Source organism: Engystomops pustulosus, chromosome 4 (genome assembly GCF_040894005.1).
Source record: "Engystomops pustulosus chromosome 4, aEngPut4.maternal, whole genome shotgun sequence".
Taxonomy (NCBI): Eukaryota; Metazoa; Chordata; class Amphibia; order Anura; family Leptodactylidae; genus Engystomops; species Engystomops pustulosus.
The window spans coordinates 29,438,469-29,460,457 of record NC_092414.1 but is presented as its reverse complement, the minus strand read 5'-3'; the positions used below and the strand labels follow the sequence as shown (position 1 = coordinate 29,460,457).

The window sequence follows — 21,989 nt, the reverse complement described above, 5'->3', positions numbered from 1 at the left end:
AAATCAGACAGAAAGTCTGCAATATGCAGACTGGTTCACCCAATTAGGCGTGTGCCTCCTCATCGTGTGCGCCACACTCAGGTTATACCCGGTCAAGACGGACTACCCCTCACACCGGCTAACCTTATCTAATACAGCACCTCCGCTGGTCATCTTTAAAGGTAAGAGAAAGGATGTTAGCACACATTTCCTTTCAGTACTTTTTCCAACTCCCCACATTGGGTAACCCCGTGTTTGGTTTGTTTTTTTTGTTTTTTTGTCAGGTGGCCACGACATTTATTCTATGTCCCCTGATGAGCCTGAAGTAAGGGGAAACATGGCACGTAGGGACATGCTCCACCTGATATTTCTTTGAGATACCTTTGTGAGATGTTTTCTCATTTACCCTACCTTGGACCTTTAGGCTTTTAATAGGGCCAGTGTTCGTAGGATAAGAGTCCAGTCTGGGTGGCAGCTTTCTAGGGCTGCGGCTCCGAGGTCAGGTTAACAGGGACTAATAGCTCTCTGCCGGATTAGGGAATAATAGGGATAGTACTGCATGTACATCTACCCTTTTCTATTCCCGACAGTTGTCCTGTACCCTGTGTACCCTCACCTAACTGTACAGCTCCACTGTGACTTTTATCACGGACTGTTTACGGAGTTACTAGAAATATATCGTCCACTACAGCCACCGAATATCCTCATTGGAGCATACACTCTGGAAGAACGGTGCTTCTACTACAACCTTCCCATTGGTGAGTCCATACCCTCCAGGGACCAGATTAATCATCACAATTCGATTATGTTTATCTGGTTATGACACGTTTTCCCTGTGGATATGTAGGATCCATGGGCCTAGGTCTAACTATTTTTTAGACTGTTTACTTGTTTAGGAGTGTTATCTATTATCTTACACAATCGTTTTTATACAAATTTTTTTCATTTTAACAAACATCAATTAAAAGTTACATTTTATTCACCACCATTTTTTCGGTATTAACAAGGTGAAATTATACATTGACATTGGACTCTATCTGTATTTTAATATGCAGATCTGAAATTATAGGAAGGTGCTGGAAAACATAGGTGAGAATTTGCACAGTCATGTGCATGCAGCCTTTCTAGTAATAAATAAATATTATTACTACTATTTTAGACCAGTTTTGTTTATTTCAATTATTGCCAAGCCTTATAACACTTTGGTCATTAATGCAAATGATCTGAACACATGATTTTTTTGAATAATTTTTAAAAAGAAAGCTATTTGTACCTTGTCTTTGTCATATTCATCAACACGCCATTGAAATACTTGGTCCGCCATCAAAAGAAACTTGGAAATCACAAAATGAAATTGCTGCAGTTGTTGAAGAAAGCTGGACAAATTGATCTCATCGCAGGTCCCAAGAATACTGTAAATGCTCCTGAGCATGATCTCACTCGCCTTCCTTTTATCTTTACAGATGGATTTGTAGTTAACTTTCCATAAATTCCAAACATTTTTTTTCAAATTACTGTCATCCTTCTTAAGACACACATCATCATATTGGTGCCACTCTGAGGAGGACAAAAATTACCATTAATTACAGGAAATCAAAGCTACATTACTTATAGGAGAACTATGGTATATCTAAAACCAAACAGGTGCTACTGTGATCACAGCCCCATAGTACAGCCACTACACTAGGTACAGTACTGTGTCTAGAATATTTATATTTCAATCATTTTTATTAGTTTTCAATGAGCATACAACATATATAACATAGAATAATCAAGGGGCAGTAAAAAAAAGGGGGGGGGGGGGTACAACAATACAACAGTCATACTCAGCTCTTTATGTGGTATGAAGGATATTGCATAGAAGTGGGGTATCTGTGTTCGACCTGTCAGATGGAGAGGGCATGAACAGCATGTAAGGGGAATCACATGACCCTTCAACCAACATTTAAAAGTTGCGCAAGAAGATCTAATGAAAGGGCCTATGCGTCTAACATATGCGAATGAGAAGTAGGAGGGAGAAGGCCGGCATGTAGGTAAGTTCCCATGGGCCTGTTATCCCGTCGACAGCTAGGCATAGACCGCTTGATCTGGGGCAACTCCAATAGAAGGAAGATTGAGGAAAACCATTACCTACAGTCGCCCTAAGTGTGTAGGCAATATGAGATATATTGTGTGTAAATACAGCTTAGATTCCAACCTGTTAGGAAGAAAAGGCACAAATATCATTCAAGGGGAAACACAGAGATCTCCATCTGATTTGTGTTCTCTACGCAGATAGAGCCAATGAGAAGACTGCGAGTGAGATATTGATGAATTAAGACTAACATGCCAACCTTCTCCCCGAGTCCTGTAACTCTAACGGTATGAAGGTATACCACCCAAGCTAAAGGATCCCTGATACCAAGGAGGGGACTGAGGAAGGTCAGGACACAGACAAACATTTAGGGTAAGACACAGGGGGAATGAGACAATATACACAGGGACAGCTCTGAAGGGAGACTGGGAAAGGAGAATGCAGGGGAAGGGGCATGGTATGAAGAGCAATGTGAGGACTATATATGAAGTCCTGTCAGGTCATCCGTGCTCAAGAGGTCTTTGAATCTCTGAGACTCTTGGAATATCATCCAGGGTTGCCACAACTTTATGTGTTTCTTGGTAGTGCCGAGGGTGTCCGCCATTATTTCTTCCATTCGATGGATGAACAATAGCTTTTGAGCCCAATCAGAAATTGAAAGAGGTGTAGCGGTCCTCCATCTATGGGGCATGACTGTGCGAGCCGCTATGAGAGAGAATCTCAGGAGGCTACTTTTCTGCTTCTGTATGTTGCCCGGGAGGATAGAAAGATCTGTGGGGTTTTGGGGGTCGACATACCTGTCACTTCGGATGTCACCTCAAACACCTGGTTCCAAAAAGGAGTAATTTTTTGGCACGACCACCAAACATGTAACATGTCACCTCTGTCCATTCCTCATCTCCAACACGTGTCCTGGATCAAGTTAAGACTATATACAACTTGGAAAGGATTTTGGAGTTTCTCTCTTGAGCAGTGCAGGCTATTGAGAGTTTGCGCGTAAACAGAAACGCCTTGTCCCAGTACTTAGGAGATAGGGAGATGTTCAAGTCCCTGGCCCATTTGTCAAGAAAGGGCAGGCATGATCTGATTCCTTTATAAGGAGGCCATAAATCTGTTAGTTGCAATGTTCTGGAGGGGATGCTGTGCGAAACAAAGTCTCAAAGGTACTGAGTGGGGAAATGAAGGCAGCTGGGGTCCCTGGTTGTTTAAGAAAAGCTCCCAACTTAGCCATTTCTAACCATGAAAGTTTGAAAGATGTAGCTAAGGCAAGCAGCTCAGCGTGTGAAGGGATTGGGGCTTCTCCCAGGATATCATGCATGTGCAGATCCTTGTAGCTTGAGTGGTCTAAGAACCTGGCTCTAGAGAAGGCCGGTTGAAAGTCTGGATTGTGAAATAGCAGCGTGAGAAGACTAAACGGTCGGGAAAGGATTTTCCGTTGAACAAATCTCCAGGGTTTAAGGGTTGGAGCAAGAAATAGGGTTTAAGGTTCTATCTCTACATGTTAGGAGGACACCCATGGTAGTGCACGTATAGGGATCGGGGAACTATATTGTTCCAATCGTACCCATAGCTTGGTATGTAAATGATAGTGGCAGTCTATTAACCGCACTAGGATGGAAGCCCGATGGTAGGTTTTTGAGATCGGGTAGACCCACTCCTCCCGCCAATTTTGTTTTAATCAGAATCCGCCATTCAGTAGGAGGGCGAGAGGTGCCCCATATGAAGCGCAAGATCGCTGATTGAGGGGATTTGAAGAACGAGGATGGTGGAATTATTGGGGCACCCTGAAAGAGGAAAAAGAAAACGGGGTAGAATATCCATTTTTATCACGTTGATTCGGCCAAACCAAGTTAATTGTTTCCTGTTGTATGTGATTATATCATGCATAGTGCGTTCTAATAATGGCAGATAATTTAGGGAGTATATTTTGGAGAGGTCTGTAGGAACCCGAATTCCTAGGTATTTAATCGATGTAGGACGCCAGTGAAATGGAAAGTGCTCTTTAATCAGCTGAATGTCATCTGCCGGAAGAGAGACATTCAATGCCTCGGACTTGCTGAAGTTGATCTTAAAATTACTCAGCCGACTATAGGTTTCAAATTCTTTCGAGGAGTGATGGGATTGAGATCCTTGGTTGAGAAATATAGAGGAAAAGGTCATCCGTAAATAACGCCGCCTTGTAGTGACGCTCTCCTACTTCAATACCATGTATGTTAGGGTTGATCCTAATAGCATTGGCCAGGTGTTCCATTACGTAGAGGAGGCGGGACAGGGGACACCAATACGTATTCGGTTAGAAAAAAAACCATTGGCTCTAACTCAGTAGCAATAGGTTGGTTATAAAGGGCTAGGATTCTCCCCAGGAATTTAGGTCCCAAACCCATGTTTAAAAGGGCCCTGGATAAAAAGCCCAAATGCACCCTGTTGAAGACCTTCTCTGTGTCTATTGATAAGAGGCAGGCAGGAATCGACCTTTTCTGAGCCTGTGCCATTAAAAGGAACGTCTTGTTCAAGTTAACCCTGGCCTCTCTACCTCTGACCAATCCTACCTGATCTGTATTGATTACTTTCAGCAGGTGAGGGGCTAACCGATCCACCAGTATCTTGGAGAACAACTTAAGGTCCACGTTTAAGAGAAAGATAGGCCTATAGCTGGCCGTTGAGAGAGGGTCTTTGTCTGGTTTTAGCAGGACACCGATGTTGGCCTCCAATGACTGTGGGTGAAAGGCTGTCAGGATTGGGGAAAGGGCCTCTCCGAACAACTTATAAAAGGCTGGAGAGAATCCGTCAGGGCCGGGGCTTTTCCCAGAGAGAGTGCTCTTAATGGCGTTAAGTGTTTCATCTGAACTGGAGTCCGATTCCAATGCCTCAATCACGTCCTCATCAATGGGAGGTAGAGCAGTGTCCCTGACATATGTGTCCATTCTGTTTGACAGTAGAGCTGGGTCTGAGTCTGTAAGCTGGCCCCTTATATTGTATAATCGGGTATAGTATGCGCCAAATTCCGCGCCAATGTCCGCTGGATTGTGTGTGATCTCACCCTCTGTAGTTTTGATGCGGGGAATATGTGTCATTCCAGACCGGGGGTGTAAAAACCGTGCAAGTGGTCGCCCACATTTATTCGAATGTTTGTATAGGTGAATTTTAAGCCAGGGATTTCCTGTCCAGTAAAGCATGAATCTCATCTCCAATAAGTATCAGATCGGCCAAATCCTCAGGGGATTGATTTGACTTATGTCTACATTCTAGGTGATGCAACTGCTGTAGTAATGAGGTGATTTTGGCAGAGTTAACCCTCCTCAATCTGATCCTCGTGCGTGGATTAGAGGAGTTTGTGGAGGGAGGGGTGAGGAACCGAGAAAGAAACACATTCGGGAAGAACGCAGAGGAGAGCGGTTTGCAAGCAGCAAGTTAAGGAGAGTAATGGTTCAAGAGAGTATGGAACAAACCAAAAAATGTTGGGGCAAACCTTTAGGAAAAAAACAGTGAACAGTCCTGCTGCTCACAGGGACCCCAAGGGGGTTGGTTCGACCAAAGAGGACAAAATATCCAGCCCTTAGCTGACTAAGTATGAAATACAGTATGAGAACCATAGTTTACCAACTGCATAGATTCTACACCTCTGGTAAAATAGGGTGAGAAATGAGGGATTTCTGTGCTATATCCTCAAGCCCCATGCAAATTATAAAGCAATGTCCTAAAGGATCCCTGATATAGGATGTCTCCAGCTGCTTGGGCCTTGTACGTTATAGAGTCTTACAATTGGTAGAGATGGACCCGACAAATGACATCTCTGGGTTGATCCTGGGCTGGCGGGCAGGCCTGCAGAGAGCGATGCACTCTGTCAAGTTCCAGTGGGATATCTGCAGGGACCTCTAGGACTGAGTTGAACACTTGACGTAACACATCATGTAACCTAGGAGTCTCTAGTTATTCTGGGAGTCCATCATCCTTTGCATCAGCCAGGAATTGAAATTGATAAGTGTGGTTGTTGAGAACAGTCTCTAGGGCTGTTCAGCTTTAGCTGACTGAAGCTTATACAAGGAGGTTGAGGAGAGGCCATTGAATGTGGACAGGGTGATGGTGTATCGACAGCGGGGGTTGGCAGCCATTCTTCCCCATCTTCAGACCATAGGATAGGGGAGGCCACTGGACATGAGGCATCTTCACAGGCCCCAGGGGATGGGTTCACCAGCCCTAGTGCAGCATGTGGTGGGCACAGGTCGTGCTGCTTGAGCCCCTCTGCTACCCTGGAAGTTCCACTTTGTGGTTGGGGTGCTATATGCCCCTGATATATTTCCCTGAAACCTCTGTGTGCTGCAGCCTAGTGTCTGGGAGGCCTGCTGTATTGCCAGGGCACCTGAGGGGCTTGAGGAGGCCTTGCCAGGGGACCCATGCTTGCCAGGCAGGGTAGTGGTACCTGTGCCTAGCTGGGCTGCTAGGGCTGCTTCCTCTGTTGGCTTGCCAGACAGAGGCCCTCCACCTTCTCTGCACGCTACAGTGCCTGTTGTTCCTGTGCCTGATGACGGGGCGGTCGCCATCTTGGCCACATGTAGCGTGCTGTGGGGAGACAACCGCGGGTCCCGAGGAGAGGAGTCTTCCGGCCGATCAACGACTGGCAGGGAGACCGGGTCCTGGAGCCCGCTGTCAGGTGAGCGACAGGTGCCAACAATGGGGAAGGATCTGCAGGATCTGCTGCCATTGCTGGTTTCCAGTGCGGTGCCCCTGCCACAGCTTGGTTAGCCAGGTATCGCCTTATGCCCCCGGCAGATGATCTACCTGGGAGAGCTTCTGGGGTGTCCGGGCATACTTTCCTCTTGGCCCCCATATATGTTGTGCTGGATACTGGGTTCTATCTCACCGGGCTACTCCAGCATGCGACCTGTATCCTCCATAGCCAGCCACGCCCCAACCATTTTGTGTCTAGAATATTTATAATCCAGAATTATGGGTCTTCCTTTAATCACCTAGCCTGTATGGGTTTTTGGACTTAGAACACCAATGATCTGATATTGATGAGCTAACATTAAAGGGGCAAAAGGAAATAAAATTAACCCTTTCACAACCGGCCAATGTAAATATACGTTGGCCGTTTGCGAAGGAGTGCATAGAGAGGGCTCACAATCCTATCCATTCCCAGTGCTGGCACTGATTGTGGCAGTTAACCTGTTAGATGCTATTTTCGGGTCCGAACAGCTCTGCTCCTAACAGTCCTGATTCTGGGTGCCACCATCTTTAAATACCGGTCTGAGCCCTTCTTGACGTCATCAGTGCAATGTAAAAAGGCTCCAATAGCAGTCATTAGGATTTACATATTATAGCCTGTCTGAGGCAAACTGTAATATAGAAGCAGTACATCTACAATATACTGTAATACAATAGTATTGCAGTATATTGTATAAGGGAAATAATAGTAAGTAGTTTTATGGACAGGAATGTCTGGCGGATGAGGTAAAAGACAGAAGTCTTCAATTTACATATATATGTATATTACAGATGTATATTGTTAAATGACCTAATATTCTGCACTTCCCCCCCCCCCCCCCAAGTCTACATTCACCCAGCCGTATGCCTGCCTGGTGACCCCTCCCCTCTCCATAGTGAACAGCGCCCCATTGCCCACACACAGGGGGGAAAGAGAGAATGCTCTATACATCCCCCCCCAGACAGCTGTGTGAATGTACCCTTACACACACATTACAAAACTCATGGAGGTAAAGTGGCCAACCTCTAACTGCATTTATTGCTATTTGAAAGCATTTGGGATAATTATAAAAATATACACACCTTACTGTTTATATGTGGGACTAATAAAGAATTATCTTATCTTATAACCCTTTTGACAACATTTCAGTTTTAAAAGTAACTTTACTGTAAGAAGCAGTTAAGACCTTGGCCAGGTTTTAGTATTTATTGTTTCCTGCCCATGACAGACACGGGGGGGGGGGTGTTAGGATTTATCGGGGCTTCTGGACTGCATCTGCACCTGCGTTTGTTTTCCCCTTTCTGCCGGGGGGTGTGGAGGGGCGTGAAGAGAGGTGTGGCCGTCAGGGAGTGGGCCGGCACAGAGCATTCTATTCCCTGCACCTGTGCACTCGCTGCAGCCAGCAGATGTGTGTAAATTCATATGCCAGCACACGAACGCCGGCGTTTGATAAATAGACCCCGTGGAGACTTTCTAGCTCTGTATTCCTGTGTCTACAAAGATGTGAACAGCTAATCTCTGGGTGTTCAGATCTGGGAATGGAAGAAATGAAGAGTTGATGGCCTATCCAGAGTTGGCAGTCAGCATTTAATATTGTCTGTCCCTCTAGAACCTGGATAAATGTTCTTTTTCAGTAAGGCACTGTGCTAATATCTAATTATTTGGGGACAAAACTGACCACATCTATCCACATTTTGTTTTCCAGTTTAGCCTGGGCCAAGTCTTGTTCTTACTTGTGTTTAGAAGCTACAGCAATAAACTTGTCATTAGTACAGGCTTTATGAGAAAGCCGCAGCCAGTGCAGATTAGCATTAGCCATACTGTTTGTCAGGCACCAGGGGTAGTGGACCCAGTGGACCACTGCAGATGATGACGTAAGCTGACACCTGGTAGCGGAGTCTAAGTGGCACCTGGTTTTCACCAGAGCCCGCCGCAAAGCAGATTGGACGGGCAGCACGGGATCGAAGTCAATAACGGTAACGGGGTCACAACAGGAAATCGCAATACAAGCATAGGGCATCAGACAAAGCTTTCTCTAAGGCTATGAGGCACAAAGACCCGACAGGGGACACAGGAAGGGGCTGGATTTTTAACAGAATTGGTAGCCATCCAGCGACAATTATCGGTACGCTGGCTCTTTAAATCCCCGGACGCCGGCGCGCACACCCTAGGAGGCAGTGACGCGTGCACCAGACCACCGGGGCCAGTGCTGGATCGAGGAAAGGTGAGACCGGCAGCAGGGGTCCAGGGGAGCAGAGAGGGACATGGGTCGCAGGAGCACCCTTGATGCTGTTATGTGTACAGATAAGATGCCTGGACTACAATAGGCAAGGTAATAACTAGAGATGAATGGACCTGAAGTGTAAGTTCGGGTTTGGCTTTTGGGAACATTCCTCCAGACGCAGACATATTTATGGATTGGTTGCTGAAAAGCCAATCCAGTTAATACTGCACTAACAACTAACCATAGCTATAATTGGCTAGAGTGTTCCCGTAGACAATCATAGTCATGGATAGTTGTTAGAGGTGTTAACTTGCTGGACTCGCTGCTCAGCTGCCAATTCAGCAATATATCTGGGTTGCCGAACCCTGGCCTACACTTCGGGGCCACTCATCTCTAGCAATAATGAAAAAAAAATAACAGTATCAAATCTATTTGTTAGCAATTATGTAGAAGCTAGTAGAAAGTATACTCTCTGTTGGAGCCAATGGCCCACATTTATTAAAGCTCATGCGCCAGGTTTTTGTCCGACTCTGATAAATGTGAGTCATTGGGGCACATTTACATTCCTGGTCCAGCGAGTTCCCTGAAAGTGCATTGTCCGACAATAATGCACTGTGCCACAATTTACTAAGATCGTGCGTCCGATATCCTGCATGTGTCGCTTCCCTGCTCAGATCCCCGGAGTTCACCTTCTTCTTCCTGGTGTTTATAAGTGCATTGTCTTGCAACACAATTTGAATCTTAAATCCTGCACTCAGTCCGAATCAGTCAAGTTAAAGGCTTACTGTATCATGTCCTTTTAAAAACAAAGTTGGGAGCTATCTAGAGTAAGATTTAGTATCATAGTAGATTAGCTTGAAAAAAAAAAAAATCAACCAAACAAGTCCAACCTATTAATCCTATATTATTCAATATTGAAACAAAGGAAGGCAAAACAAACCTGAAAGGCTGATGCCATTTGGCCCAATGTAAGGAAAAAAATCACTTCTGAACCCCAAATATGGCGATTAGAAAAACCCAGGGGCGTTGCTAGGGTGGTAAAAGATGCAGGGCATGGGCCCCAATGCATATGCATGGCACTTACAGTAATGCCCACTCATGTACATAACCCCCTCACATGTGGTTGTGCCAATATATACAGCTACAGAAACACAGGATAATTCCCTACTAGTTACATCCAGTACCTGCAGGTGACCTGTCCTCCATCTTCTCAATTTGGCCGGCTGCATCTTATGTTCCTCATCGTCCCTAAATCTTGGTTCCCTGACAGAGTTATCCTGCTGCTACCCCAATCACTCTCCCCCGAATACTGTAAGGCTGCGTTCACACTTTTGCTTTGAATTTAAACAATACTAGACACCAGTGCTCATTGCCAAATCGCATGTGTTTTACTGGAAACACATATGAGATCAAACCGAGGCTGGGCCTAGTGCCCCACACAGTTTCCCCCAGTAACGTGGCCCACACAGTTTCCCCCAGTAATGTGCCCCACACAGTTACTCCCCCATGTTCTTAACCTACCTTAGCCCTCATCATGTTTCCCCCTCACTAGTGAGGTAGTGCAGCTCTGTGCACTACTTTCCCCTGCAGGTCACAGGTCCTGCAACCTCCGGAGGCTAGGTCCTAGGGGAAAGCAACCTCCGGAGGCTAGGTCCTAGGGGAAAGCCGTAATGCACACTTTCTCATCACTATCTGTGTCCTGAGGAATGCCCCGGCACCGGGACAAATGCCCTGCTGATCTGGGGCTCTGGCCAAAATATGCGGGACACGGGCCCTGAAACTTTTGACCTAGCGATGCCCCTGGAATAACCCCATGGATCAACAGGAATTAGTTAGAAACAAACTTTATTCACATAAAATGTGATATTTTTTTCACTCTATGTTCAAATTATCAGCCATTACAACATCGACCTAGGGGTAAAGAGTTAATTGGAAATTTTGTACATTGTAATGAGGTCTCCCATCAGCCATCTTTTATCGAAACTAAATAACCCCAATTTTCATAATCTGTTTTTGTATTCTAGTCTGCCCATTCCCTTTAATAATCTATTTATAATCTATAATAAACTATTTACTTTTTATACGTTGGTGCCCAAAATGGTACACAATGGGGCACATTTACTTACCTGTCCGACGGATTTCACAGAAAGTGCATTGTCTGACGATAATGCACTCTGCCGAAATTCACTAAGATGTTGCACCCAATATCCTGCATGTGTCGCTTTGCCGCTCAGGTCCAACGGAGATCACGTTCTTCTTCATGGCGCATGTAAGTGCATTGTCTTGCGACACAATTTGAAAGTTAAATCCTGCGCTCACGTCTGAATCAGTCGGATCGTCTGATGGCACGCCCCCCAATTTGCGTCGGATGGAAGCCAGCGCAGCTGCGCCAAAAATCGATCGCAAGTGACACAATCCAAGTGCAGACACCTGTTAAACACCTGTGAAACACCTGTCCAAGCCGTGGAATCACCGAAAACAGCAAACAGTCCAATGAAAGTGTGATCCGCGCCCCTTAGTAAATAAGCCCCAATATTCCAAGTGCAATTTGTCCAGTATTTCTGAGAATTTATTCCTCTCTTGATACATCCCATAATTTGCTTTGCTTTAGCAGATGTCTGGCTCTGGTCACTAAAATTACATTTATCATCCAAGAGTTTTTCTGCTTTAGTTTTACTAAGAAATTCACAATTTAAGGGCGTGGCCTGGCTATGTAGGAGTGAGGATGTGTTCGTCCCGTGCTCCCGCTCCGATCCTGTAATTCACTGCACCACCAACGTCCAACAGGCATTTGAATACACAGGAATGCGGGTGAGGAAGAAGAAGGCGTTCGAGGCTGTCTCTGCAACCCCGGTTGTCGCTACCTGGGGATCGAGAAGATTTTTTCAATGGATCCTCCTGCGGACACAGCCAAGATGGCTGCCGCGGTTTCACACCCAGTGGCAACTGCCGCGCAGCAGCCGGACTGCGCTCTTCTGACCACTCAAAATGGCGCAGCACACCACCCAGAACACCCCAGAAACGACTGGAGAGGGGACGTCAGCCATTGGCTGCACACGCATGGCGACAATTGTTATTAGCCTATTTATTAGCCTATTTATTAGCCCGTGGGGGGAGTCACGCAACACCCGCCACCCCCATCAGGGCACCCAAGTGGGCAATGTCCCCAGCAGCTGAGGAATGAGGGCCGGATGACTTCCCGGCCCTCATTCGAAATACAGGACTGGCCATCCCTTCACACACTCCCTCAGGGAGGAAGATGGGGTCTACCACCATGCTCACAGAGAGGACCACTCAGCTGTAATAGGGGATGCCAAGGCAGAGGGGATGGTCCCACAGAGCAAGGCCCCCCGAGCTGGGGGCAACTGATTGAGAAGCATGGTGATATCCTTGTACCCCTTCCCCAATGCATACACCCTCACGTTAAAACCGGCTCTGCTGGTCAGCACCAATTTCTTACAGAGACCACTAGCCACGGAATAATGGGGGCTCTGTTTGCAGAGGAGTGAGGGGGAACCACAAATATGATTCAAGTTAACTCATGTTTAAGTGATTACCTGTTCATTCTCTTTGATTCCGATGTGTAGCTTTTATTCAGATGTCTACGATTTACATTACTTAACCAGGTCTATGTTTAACTTAGGTTGGGGGAGGTACTGTGGGGGAACTTCCCATCGGGGTGCTTCTGACTTTGGTGGTTGGAGTCAGAGGTGGTTAGATCTTTCTAGTCCTTGACCACATCAGTGTTTTCACCGTTTGGAGGTACATAGTACCCGACTGTTGTGTGTGTTTATTCGTTGTCTTGTCCTCAGGTTCCACCGAGTCCTCGTTCTCTTCACACGTTCCTGGTGTGACCTGTCCCCCTGGTGCCTAGCCCCACCCCACAGTGTTTCCCCTATGGCTCCCATAATGTGCTACTCTCTTAATGCGAGGGGACTGAATGTTCCCCAAAAAGTAGCCACATATTGTACCGAACGCATAAACTGAAAGCCAACGTTCTTTTCCTACAGGAGACCCACTTCTGCACCGACCACATGCCACAGCTACGCGACAAATACTACAGCATAACACCACAAATCCTACAACCAGATCCAGAGGGGTCTCCATTGCGATCCACAGGAGGCTGGCTCATGAGGAACTGGATACTAAAATTGATCCCGAAGGACGTTACGTCTTTCTTAAAGTGAGGCTGTGGGACTACCTGATCACTCTGGCATCCCTCTATACCTCCCCAACAAAGGGCAGATTGTGGCCTGCCGTTCAGTCCTAGAGAGAATTTGAGGAACATACTAGACCAGAAACATCTTAGGTACAGGGATAGGGACAAGTGGTTCTTTTATGAACACTCTAACAAATGCGGTAGGCCCCTGGCGAAACTAGACTGCCACTTACATCCCAAAAATACAGGATCGGGGGGGGGGGGTTGACGGGGGACAAGTGGTTCATGACCCTATTACAATTTCTGACATCTTCCGCTTCTATCAGGAACTAACATCCAGGGCCAAAATCAATGCATATATAGCAGAAACGGCTCGTCCTTGCCTGGGCGAGGAGGACAAAGGGTCCCTTCAAGAGAACATTACCGAACAAGAGCTCTCAGAGGTGATCAAACTGACCCCAGCGGGCATTTCACATCCAGTTTTTATAAAATCCTGCATCAGGAATTGGTCCCCTTTCTCACCAGGGTCTTTAACGGGCTTTTTTCACGTACCCCTTTTACACGCCAATCCCGTAAGGCCTCCATATCAGTTATCCCCAAACCTATATGTTTGATTAATGTGGATGTAAAACTATATTCAAAACTCCTGGCCAATCGATTGGGCGCCATCCTGCCCTCTGTCATACACAGGGGCCAGGTGGGCTTCCTCCTGTGGAGGGAGGCTCGGGACAACACCAACAAGACCCAGATGTTGATCTCCCAAGCCAAAACCACAAGGCAGACACTCTGCCTTCTGTCTGTGGACGCAGAAAAGGACTTTGACCGTGTGCACTGGGGATTCCTTTAGGTCGCTCTGGACCAAATTGGGGTGGGGCCCCGGTTTCTGGGAATGATCAAAGCTCTCTACTCTGGCCCTATGGATCTCCTCCACACAATTCCCGATCAGGTATGGAACTCGCCAGGGTTTTCTTCACTTCAGTACATTATCGTTATGGAACACCTGGCTGTAGCCCTGCGGGGGAACCCCAGCGTGCGCGGTCTCCAAGTGGGGTCTAAACAATACAAAGCCACCAACTTTGCAAACGACCTGCTCTTGTATGCGTCACAGCCCCGGATCTCCTTCCTCTCTATCTTATCGGAATTTACCCGATTCATCCTCCTCGGTAACTTTAAAGTTAACCTGTCCAAATCAGAGACCTTAAATGTTTCCCTCCCCGAGGCAGAGGCATCCCTCCTGGCGTCCCAGTTCCCCTTCAAATGGTAGAAATCATGTATTCGCTACTTGGGTATAGATATCCCGGCAGATCTCTCCCAACTTTACAACCTTAACTACAAGACTCTTCTAGACCATATAATAGGGGACCTGTCCAGATACTGCAACAGCAACCAGTCATGGTTGTCCTCAAAATGGACGTAATGCCCCGATTGCTTTACCAAACCCTACCGATCTGCCCTCCCAACTCCTTCTTCACTAGCCTTTGCTCAGCCTTCTGGTGATTCATATGGGGAGGTGGAATAAGTCGGATCAGCTATGCTACCCAGGCAAGACTTAAATCTGCAGGGAGAGTGGGTCTCCCAGACCCCAAACTATATCACTCAGCGACCGTGCTCATGCGCTTGACCAACTGGCATTACCATACTACATCAAAACAGTGGGAGTCCTTAGAGACAGAGCTTACCCATCCCCACCTTCGGACTATCCCGTGGCTTCAGCCAGCCCAACATCCCGAGGGGTTCACACACCCTATCTATTCCTCATATTTCTTTTTTCTAGCGTGATGTTAGCTCTGACTAGATTTGGGTCATCCCCTACCGCCCTGGAAGCCCTCCTCAGGCTCCCATCCCTCCCTGCCCACGTGCTATCCCACACCTGTACGCTATCCTACTCACTGTATCCTCTTGTGGGAACCAAAGGTTTGTGATGGCCTGGGAGACAGAGCTGTAGGTTACCCTCACCGAAGAAGAATGGGATAAAGCCTTCTTATTCTCCCACAAACTGCCCCTACACTGCAGTGCGCAAGAGAAAAATTACAAGATTTTATCATGATGGTACAGGTGCCCCCTCAGGCTTCACAAGACCTATCAAGGAGCTTCGGAAATTTGCTGGAGTTGCTCAGTGATACAGGTCTTATGGCGAATGGTGTTTGACACCTACAGCAGGGATTCTGGTAAGACCATACAGTTCAGCCCACAGACGCCCTTCTCTCAGTGTTGCCGGGCTCCATCTCCTCCATTAAAAAGGGCCTCCTTCGCCACTTTCTCACAGCAGCAAGGATGGTGATCCCTTGACACTGGAAGAGCCCCCACCCACATACTACAGTGCAGTGGATACAGGAGCTCCGATTTATACGTAGAATGGAGGAGTTGGTGTCCCACGACTCCCCAGATCCGGGTACAACAATTATGGCCTGGGCTACCTGCGAGGAATAAAAGTTGACTACGGCCTTTTAGGATCTCTTTACCACTGGGAAGCATGGTTACGCTTAGTTGGTCAAGAGTGCCCGAAAGACTATTTGGAAGTCACTCTATACCCCCCCCCCCCCCTCCTTCCCCTTCCCCTGCTCTTGTCTTGTCTCGTTGTCGGTACCTCTCCTCCCACAGGGCAACAAAAAGATTGGCCGAAGAGGGTGAAAAACAGGCCCCCACGAGACAGCCTACCCGTTGTAAAAAGAAAATGTTGTCAAAGGTAAAAAAAGATGTGCCTCAACAAAAACCAGTGACCAAAGGCACAAAAAATGTTCCTCAACAAAAAACAGTGACCAAAGACAAAAAAATTTGTAGGTAACAAAAATTCCATCATTCGTTGGTCAAAAAATCCCAAATGTACACCTTCCTTTAAAAGTTCTGACATTTTGGATTTAATTTGTAGAGATGATCTGAAGAGAGTCTGCAATATGTATCTTTAGCCTGGAGCATAGCCAAAGTAGTAGTACGATATATATCTTTATCTAGGAAGACAATAGAGCCCCCCTTGTCTGATGGGCGAACAACTTATGGGTTAGATGGAGTTAATGGGGTAGATGGTGGTGTTTTTGCATTTCACAGCAGAGGAGGTACCCTTGTATTCAAGGTTTGGAGAAGAGTTGCCAGAGTTAGTGTAAACGCATAAGCTGAAATAGTGTACATTGTTCATTTTGTTCCCAAAAAATAGGACGCAATATTTGTAGCAGCCCCAACAAACAATTTTATCATTGTTTTGGAGTGAATTCCATTTAAAGAAATTTTATCAGTAATTAATAATAAAGGTTAAGTTTTAGGCCTGAACGATAAGGCCTTACAAACTGTCTTAGGACAGTTTGTAAATAAGGTTCAGAGGAAGAAAGGGAAGAAGATTTGGCACTCACCACGTAATAAAGTATATCTTCTTTATTTCTTACATCGTAGACATCGCAAGACAGGCAAGATGAAGCGCTGATGCGCGAAACGAGTCGTCCCTAACTAGCGCTCCCGCGCTGTCACGTTCCTTCCCCTGTCTATGTGGTACCTGTTTACGATGTCTACGATGTAAGAAATAAAGAAGATATACTTTATTACGTGGTGAGTGCCAAATCTTCTTCCCTTTCTTCTTCTGAAGTTTGAATACTCTGTCCTGTGCTAGTCAGAATTTTGAGCACCACCACTTGCATTTACTTACAGGCGATATTTTCCATAAGAAGAATTGGCCAAAAGGGTTAGACACACCCCGTTCATTCCCGCTATAAGATTAAACTAAATAAGCTGTGCCCCATACACACTCTTTCTTCTTCGTTTGTAAATAAGGTTATTGTCGCCTTGGCAGTACTAAAAAGGGCTAGCGCGTATGTAAATTTGGATTTGTTAGAGAAACACATCAAAAGAGTCAGTGGAATTTTTTTGGATACTGTGATACAACTTTTTATGCGGGAGGCCAAATGGATACTTACCGTAGAAACACGTTTTCCACTTGGACTCTATTCAAGAAATGATCTGACATATTCACTAAAATCGTGTATAATTTGATCTCTTCTCTTTGGTATTTCAGCCTCCTTTAACTCCTGTAAAATTGCCCTATTGTGACCCATAACACTGGTTTAAAGTTGTCCAATCATAGATTGTCTCCAGGTTATGTGACCTTGTGGGGCGGTGCTTTTGAATCTTGCTTTGGTGCTTTTGACGTCCTTTGTCTATGAGCATAATGGGTATGAATAAGGACCATAATGTATCGGTCCAAAACGCGTTACCCCTTGTTTTTGTGTGCACATTTTTTATGTTTTCTTTTCATATTTTTTGTCCACCATGGTTTTTAATGGATTAATACAATAAACTAAAGTTTTTACCATTTAAAGAGAACCCGTTAGGCAAATTAACCCCCTAAACTAAATATATTTTCATAAACTACCATTAGAAAGCATTGCCTCTATCCCTTCATTGTACCTCTACATGCCTGTAAACTTAAGCAATGAGGTCCTAAAGCTGTATGCAAATGACCTGTGAAATGTCCAATAAGTCATTAGCATATTCAAGCTGTCCAGCTTATTCATGAGTGGGAGGCACAGCCACACCCCCAGTGCTTGACTGACAGCCTGTATAATGATGTGAGGCTGTATAATGATGTGCTTCCTGGTGCTGGTGCGCCCTGCAGCCTGTGTGTGTATAGGAGGGATACAGCAGCTCCAGGCAGCCATGTTATAGCAGAACATTTCAGATTCATGTGTAGCTGATGTCTGTGTCTCTCACTTATGTATAGGAGGAGAGAGCAAGTCGGCAGATGCAGCACAGACACCAGCAATGCTTTACTATACATTACACACAGACATGGGGGAGGAGAGTGGAGGGGTAACAGGGTGACATCACTGCCTCTGACCATGTGACCAGCCTTATTTACATGATGATTTTACAATGATTAACCCCTTAACGCTCTGCGCCGTAGCTCTACGGCGCAGAGGTATAAGGGATGTATGAAGAGGGCTCACGGGCTGAGTCCTCTTCATACAGAGGTGGGGGTTTTTGCATTTTGCACAAAACCCCCACCGCTAATAACCGCGGTCGGTGCTTGCACCGATCGCGGCTATTAACCCTCTAAACGCCGCCCGCAAAGTGGCGGGCGGCGTTTAAAAGACGGCGGCGCGCGGGCGCCGCCATCTTTTTTTCGATCGCCACGCCCCCGAACGTCATCGGGGGGCGGCGATCGGTTACCATGGTAGCCTCGGGTCTTCTTTTGACACGAGGCTACATGGTTTATGCAGGTTCGTTACAATGAGCCAGTGGCTCATTGTAATGTATGACCTGCAAAAATGCCATATATTGCAATACTGTAGTATTGCAGTATATGGTAGGAGCGATCTGACCATCTAGGGTTAATGTACCCTAGATGGTCTAAAAAATAGTGAAAAAAAAAAGAAAAAAAAAAGTTTAAAAAATAAAAAAAAATTAATAAAATATTAAAAGTTCAAATCACCCCCTTTCCCTAGAACGGATATAAAACATAACAAACAGTAAAAATCACAGACATATTAGGTATCGCCGCGTCCCAAAATGCCCGATCTATCAAAATATAAAAACGGTTACGGCCGGCGGTGACCTCCGAGGCGGGAAATGGCGCCCAAATGTCCGAAATGCGACTTTTACACCTTTTTACATAACATAAAAAATGAAATAAAAAATGATCAAAATGTCGCACAGACCTCAAAATGGTAGCAATGAAAACGTCGCCTCATTTCGCAAAAAATGACCCCTCACACATTTCCGTGCGCCAAAGTATGAAAAAGTTATTAGCGTCAGAAGATGGCAAAATTTTTTTTTCTTTTTTGTACACATTCGTTTAATTTTTGAAAATGTATTAAAACACAATAAAACCTATATAAATTTGGTATCACCGCGATCGCACCGAACCAAAGAATAAAGTAGGCGTGTTATTTGGAGCGAAGAGTGAAAGTCGTAAAAACTGAGCCCACAAGAACGTGACGCACGTGCGTTTTTTTTTCAATTTTTCCACATTTGGAATTTTTTTTCAGCTTCGCAGTACACGGCATGTTAAAATAAATAACATTACGGGAAAGTAAAATTTGTTACGCACAAAATAAGCCCTCACACAGGTCTGTACACGTAAAAATGAAAAAGTTATGGATTTTTGAAGTTGGAGAGCGAGAAATTAGCCGAAAAACCCTCCGTCCTTAAGGGGTTAATGTATGAATTGACTAGATAAAGGCTGGGATGGGATCCTTGTGAGCTGCTCCAACAGGTAGAGGTGACAGGACTAGTGACACAGACCTGATGACAGGTGTCCTTTAACTAAGCTGGTGGCAAAGGCTACCACCATTTTACACGTTTCACTTTTAAATGGTGTTGTTCCCTATGGAAATGTGGCATGTATCCATAGACATCGCCAGAGAAATTTGTCAAAGTTTGGGACAGATGGTGTGACTCTCACTTAACACTATACTTTCGGCCTTGAAGCCTTTGTTTAGGTTGTAACTATGTATCAAACTCTATGCTCATTTATACCTGTCATGGTATAAGACTCATGGATTAAGCTGTATTTTGATACTGTGCATAAGTTGTTTTTTTGTGTAATGATAAATTCAGCCATATATCACATGTATGTTGTCTTGTTTCTCGCTTAATAAACAAGTTAAAAAATATATTAAAAAGAAGTGGCCTAGATAATGACCCCTGTGGTACCCCCACTGGTAACTTCAACCCAATCTGAGAATGTGTCATTCATAGAGACCCTTTGTTTTCTTTCACTGAGACATTTGTTACCAACAGTGTGAAATTAATTTCACATACAAGGCACCCGGACACTCAACTATGTTACAATGAAAGCACTCCCCTTGAGAAAGCCTAGCGGCGAAACACGTGTCGGGGTCTGTGGCGAGTACATCTTTTGTTTGGTATGGTATCTTTTCAATCCAATTCAGGTTCTTCATTTGGCAATGCGAGTTTGGTCTTCTTACCTTCATCTCCCCTTTAAGTCTTATAATTGTTCCTATTAGGGATTGTTTTACTTACCTCTTTGGGTCTCTCGGGGATTATATATCTCCCCCTGGCCACCACTAATTCTGTACAGCCACTTTTATTCGTTTCTGTGGTCTATCTATTACTGCCTGTAATTGTATTTATTATTCTTTGTAACTAATAAAATTTCAACTTTTTTGTCATACTAATTCTTTGCATGTTTTTTGGTTCAAATATTTGGTGTTTATGTTACAATGAAAGCAGTAACAAGAGTGCGGAAAGAAAAGAAAAAGTAAAATCAAGTGTGAAATCCTCAACTGGAGGTCAGTGCTGGCCTTTGCTTATGGTACCTTGCTGCAGCAATAACGTACTATACACCCTTGTGACCACTATTATGTAAAGTATGATGATCGCATATACTCTTTGAGGCCAATCAGTGTGTTCTATGAAGTAAAATCTCAGAACATAATAGTTTAAGGTTATAAAAATATAAATAAGATATGTATTCAAACATTCTCACCTCCTTTGAAGACATACATTGATGGAATATGAAGACAACGGTTCACTACATATTTTTCTTGAGTTTCACAGTAAATGTATTCATATTCTAGAGCGCCATTACCCCGCACAACAGCATATTTGTATGGAATGTTTTTGTCCAGATTGTCTTTGGCGACATAGGTGTATCCTTCATATAAAAATCCAAAGTCCTTGTGCTCTCTAAAAAAAACACACATAAAAATTTATTTTGAAAACAAAAAAAGCACTTAAGACTTAAGAAAATTTTCTACCTCGAGTCCCACGAAGACAAGCTTCTTATATGTACTCCGGATAACAAAATAACACATTCTCTAATTCACTATTAACAAAAATGCAGCATTTCACAGATATAATTCCAACCTGTCTCTATCAGTCCTGGTGTACACCATTTCAGTTGTCCCTAGACACGACCCAATAACTTCTGATTTTGGGTCAGGCGCCATCTTGGATGAGATCATGCAGATGAGATTTCCGTCTGTCTATGCTGTGTGGCTGTAACCACGCCCCCTGCACGGAGCTCAGAGTCACTCACTGATTCACATCCTTTCAGCACATGGTGAGCAGAGAAAGAGGCTGCAAACTACAAGCTATAAGGAAATGAGTGATCCGGGGGAAAGGGGAGGAAGGCACAGGTCTGTGAGATGTAGCAGAGCTCACAGTGTAATGGGCTGACAGCCTCTGTGTAATAATCTCATGCATCTCTGATCTGTCTCATCTCTCTCTATGTGTCAATGTGTTAGTACAATTTCAGAAGTCAGATGAAACTGCATATAAACCCTGTACCCTGATAATATAATCACATTGTCACCCCTCAGAACTAGATGGATAATACAGTAATGTGTCTGCTTAGAGAGGCCCCACCCACACCCTGGAATCTTACATTGAGCAGCATAGGGAGAGATAGGAGCTTAAACAGCAATAAAACTGATTAAAATTGTAAAAGTATAGGGTTAAAACCAAGGGATTGAAATGTGAGAATTTTCTTTCGTGGGAAAGCCCCTTTAAATTTACTCAGGTTAACAAAATAACACACATTCTCTAATTCACGGTTATTAAAAAAAATACAACATTTCACAGATATAAGTCCAACCTGTCTATCAGTCCTGGTGCACACCATTTCAGTTGCCCCTAGACACGACCCTGTAAGTTCTGACTTTTAGGGTCGGCAGCCATCTTGCCTGAGGCTACACTGAGTTAGTCTCTCTGTCCCTGTAGCCCCGCCCCCTGCATATAAGGACAGAGCTCACACTGACACATCCACCGACATTCTGCCGGCAGCAGCATGAGAAGTACTACCAGCTACAGACAGAGAAGTTATTTATCATGGGAGTAAGCCACAGGAGATCTAGGGTTGTGGAATAGCAGGGATGTAGGAGAGCTGACATAGTTTTGT

General features: G+C 45.0%; 1 protein-coding gene across 1 annotated transcript in view; it reads right to left on the bottom strand.

Annotated features, from left to right (window-relative positions):
- Positions 1–21,989, bottom strand: part of LOC140126320 (E3 ubiquitin-protein ligase RNF213-like) — a 218,326-nt gene that overhangs the window by 181,015 nt on the left and 15,322 nt on the right. The window contains exons 5-6 of the mRNA XM_072145609.1: positions 20,577–20,776; positions 1,253–1,536 (exon numbers count right to left, since the gene is read on the bottom strand). Of these exons, the coding sequence (XP_072001710.1) occupies positions 1,253–1,536; positions 20,577–20,776 (484 nt within the window). The remainder of the gene's footprint in view (positions 1–1,252; positions 1,537–20,576; positions 20,777–21,989) is intronic.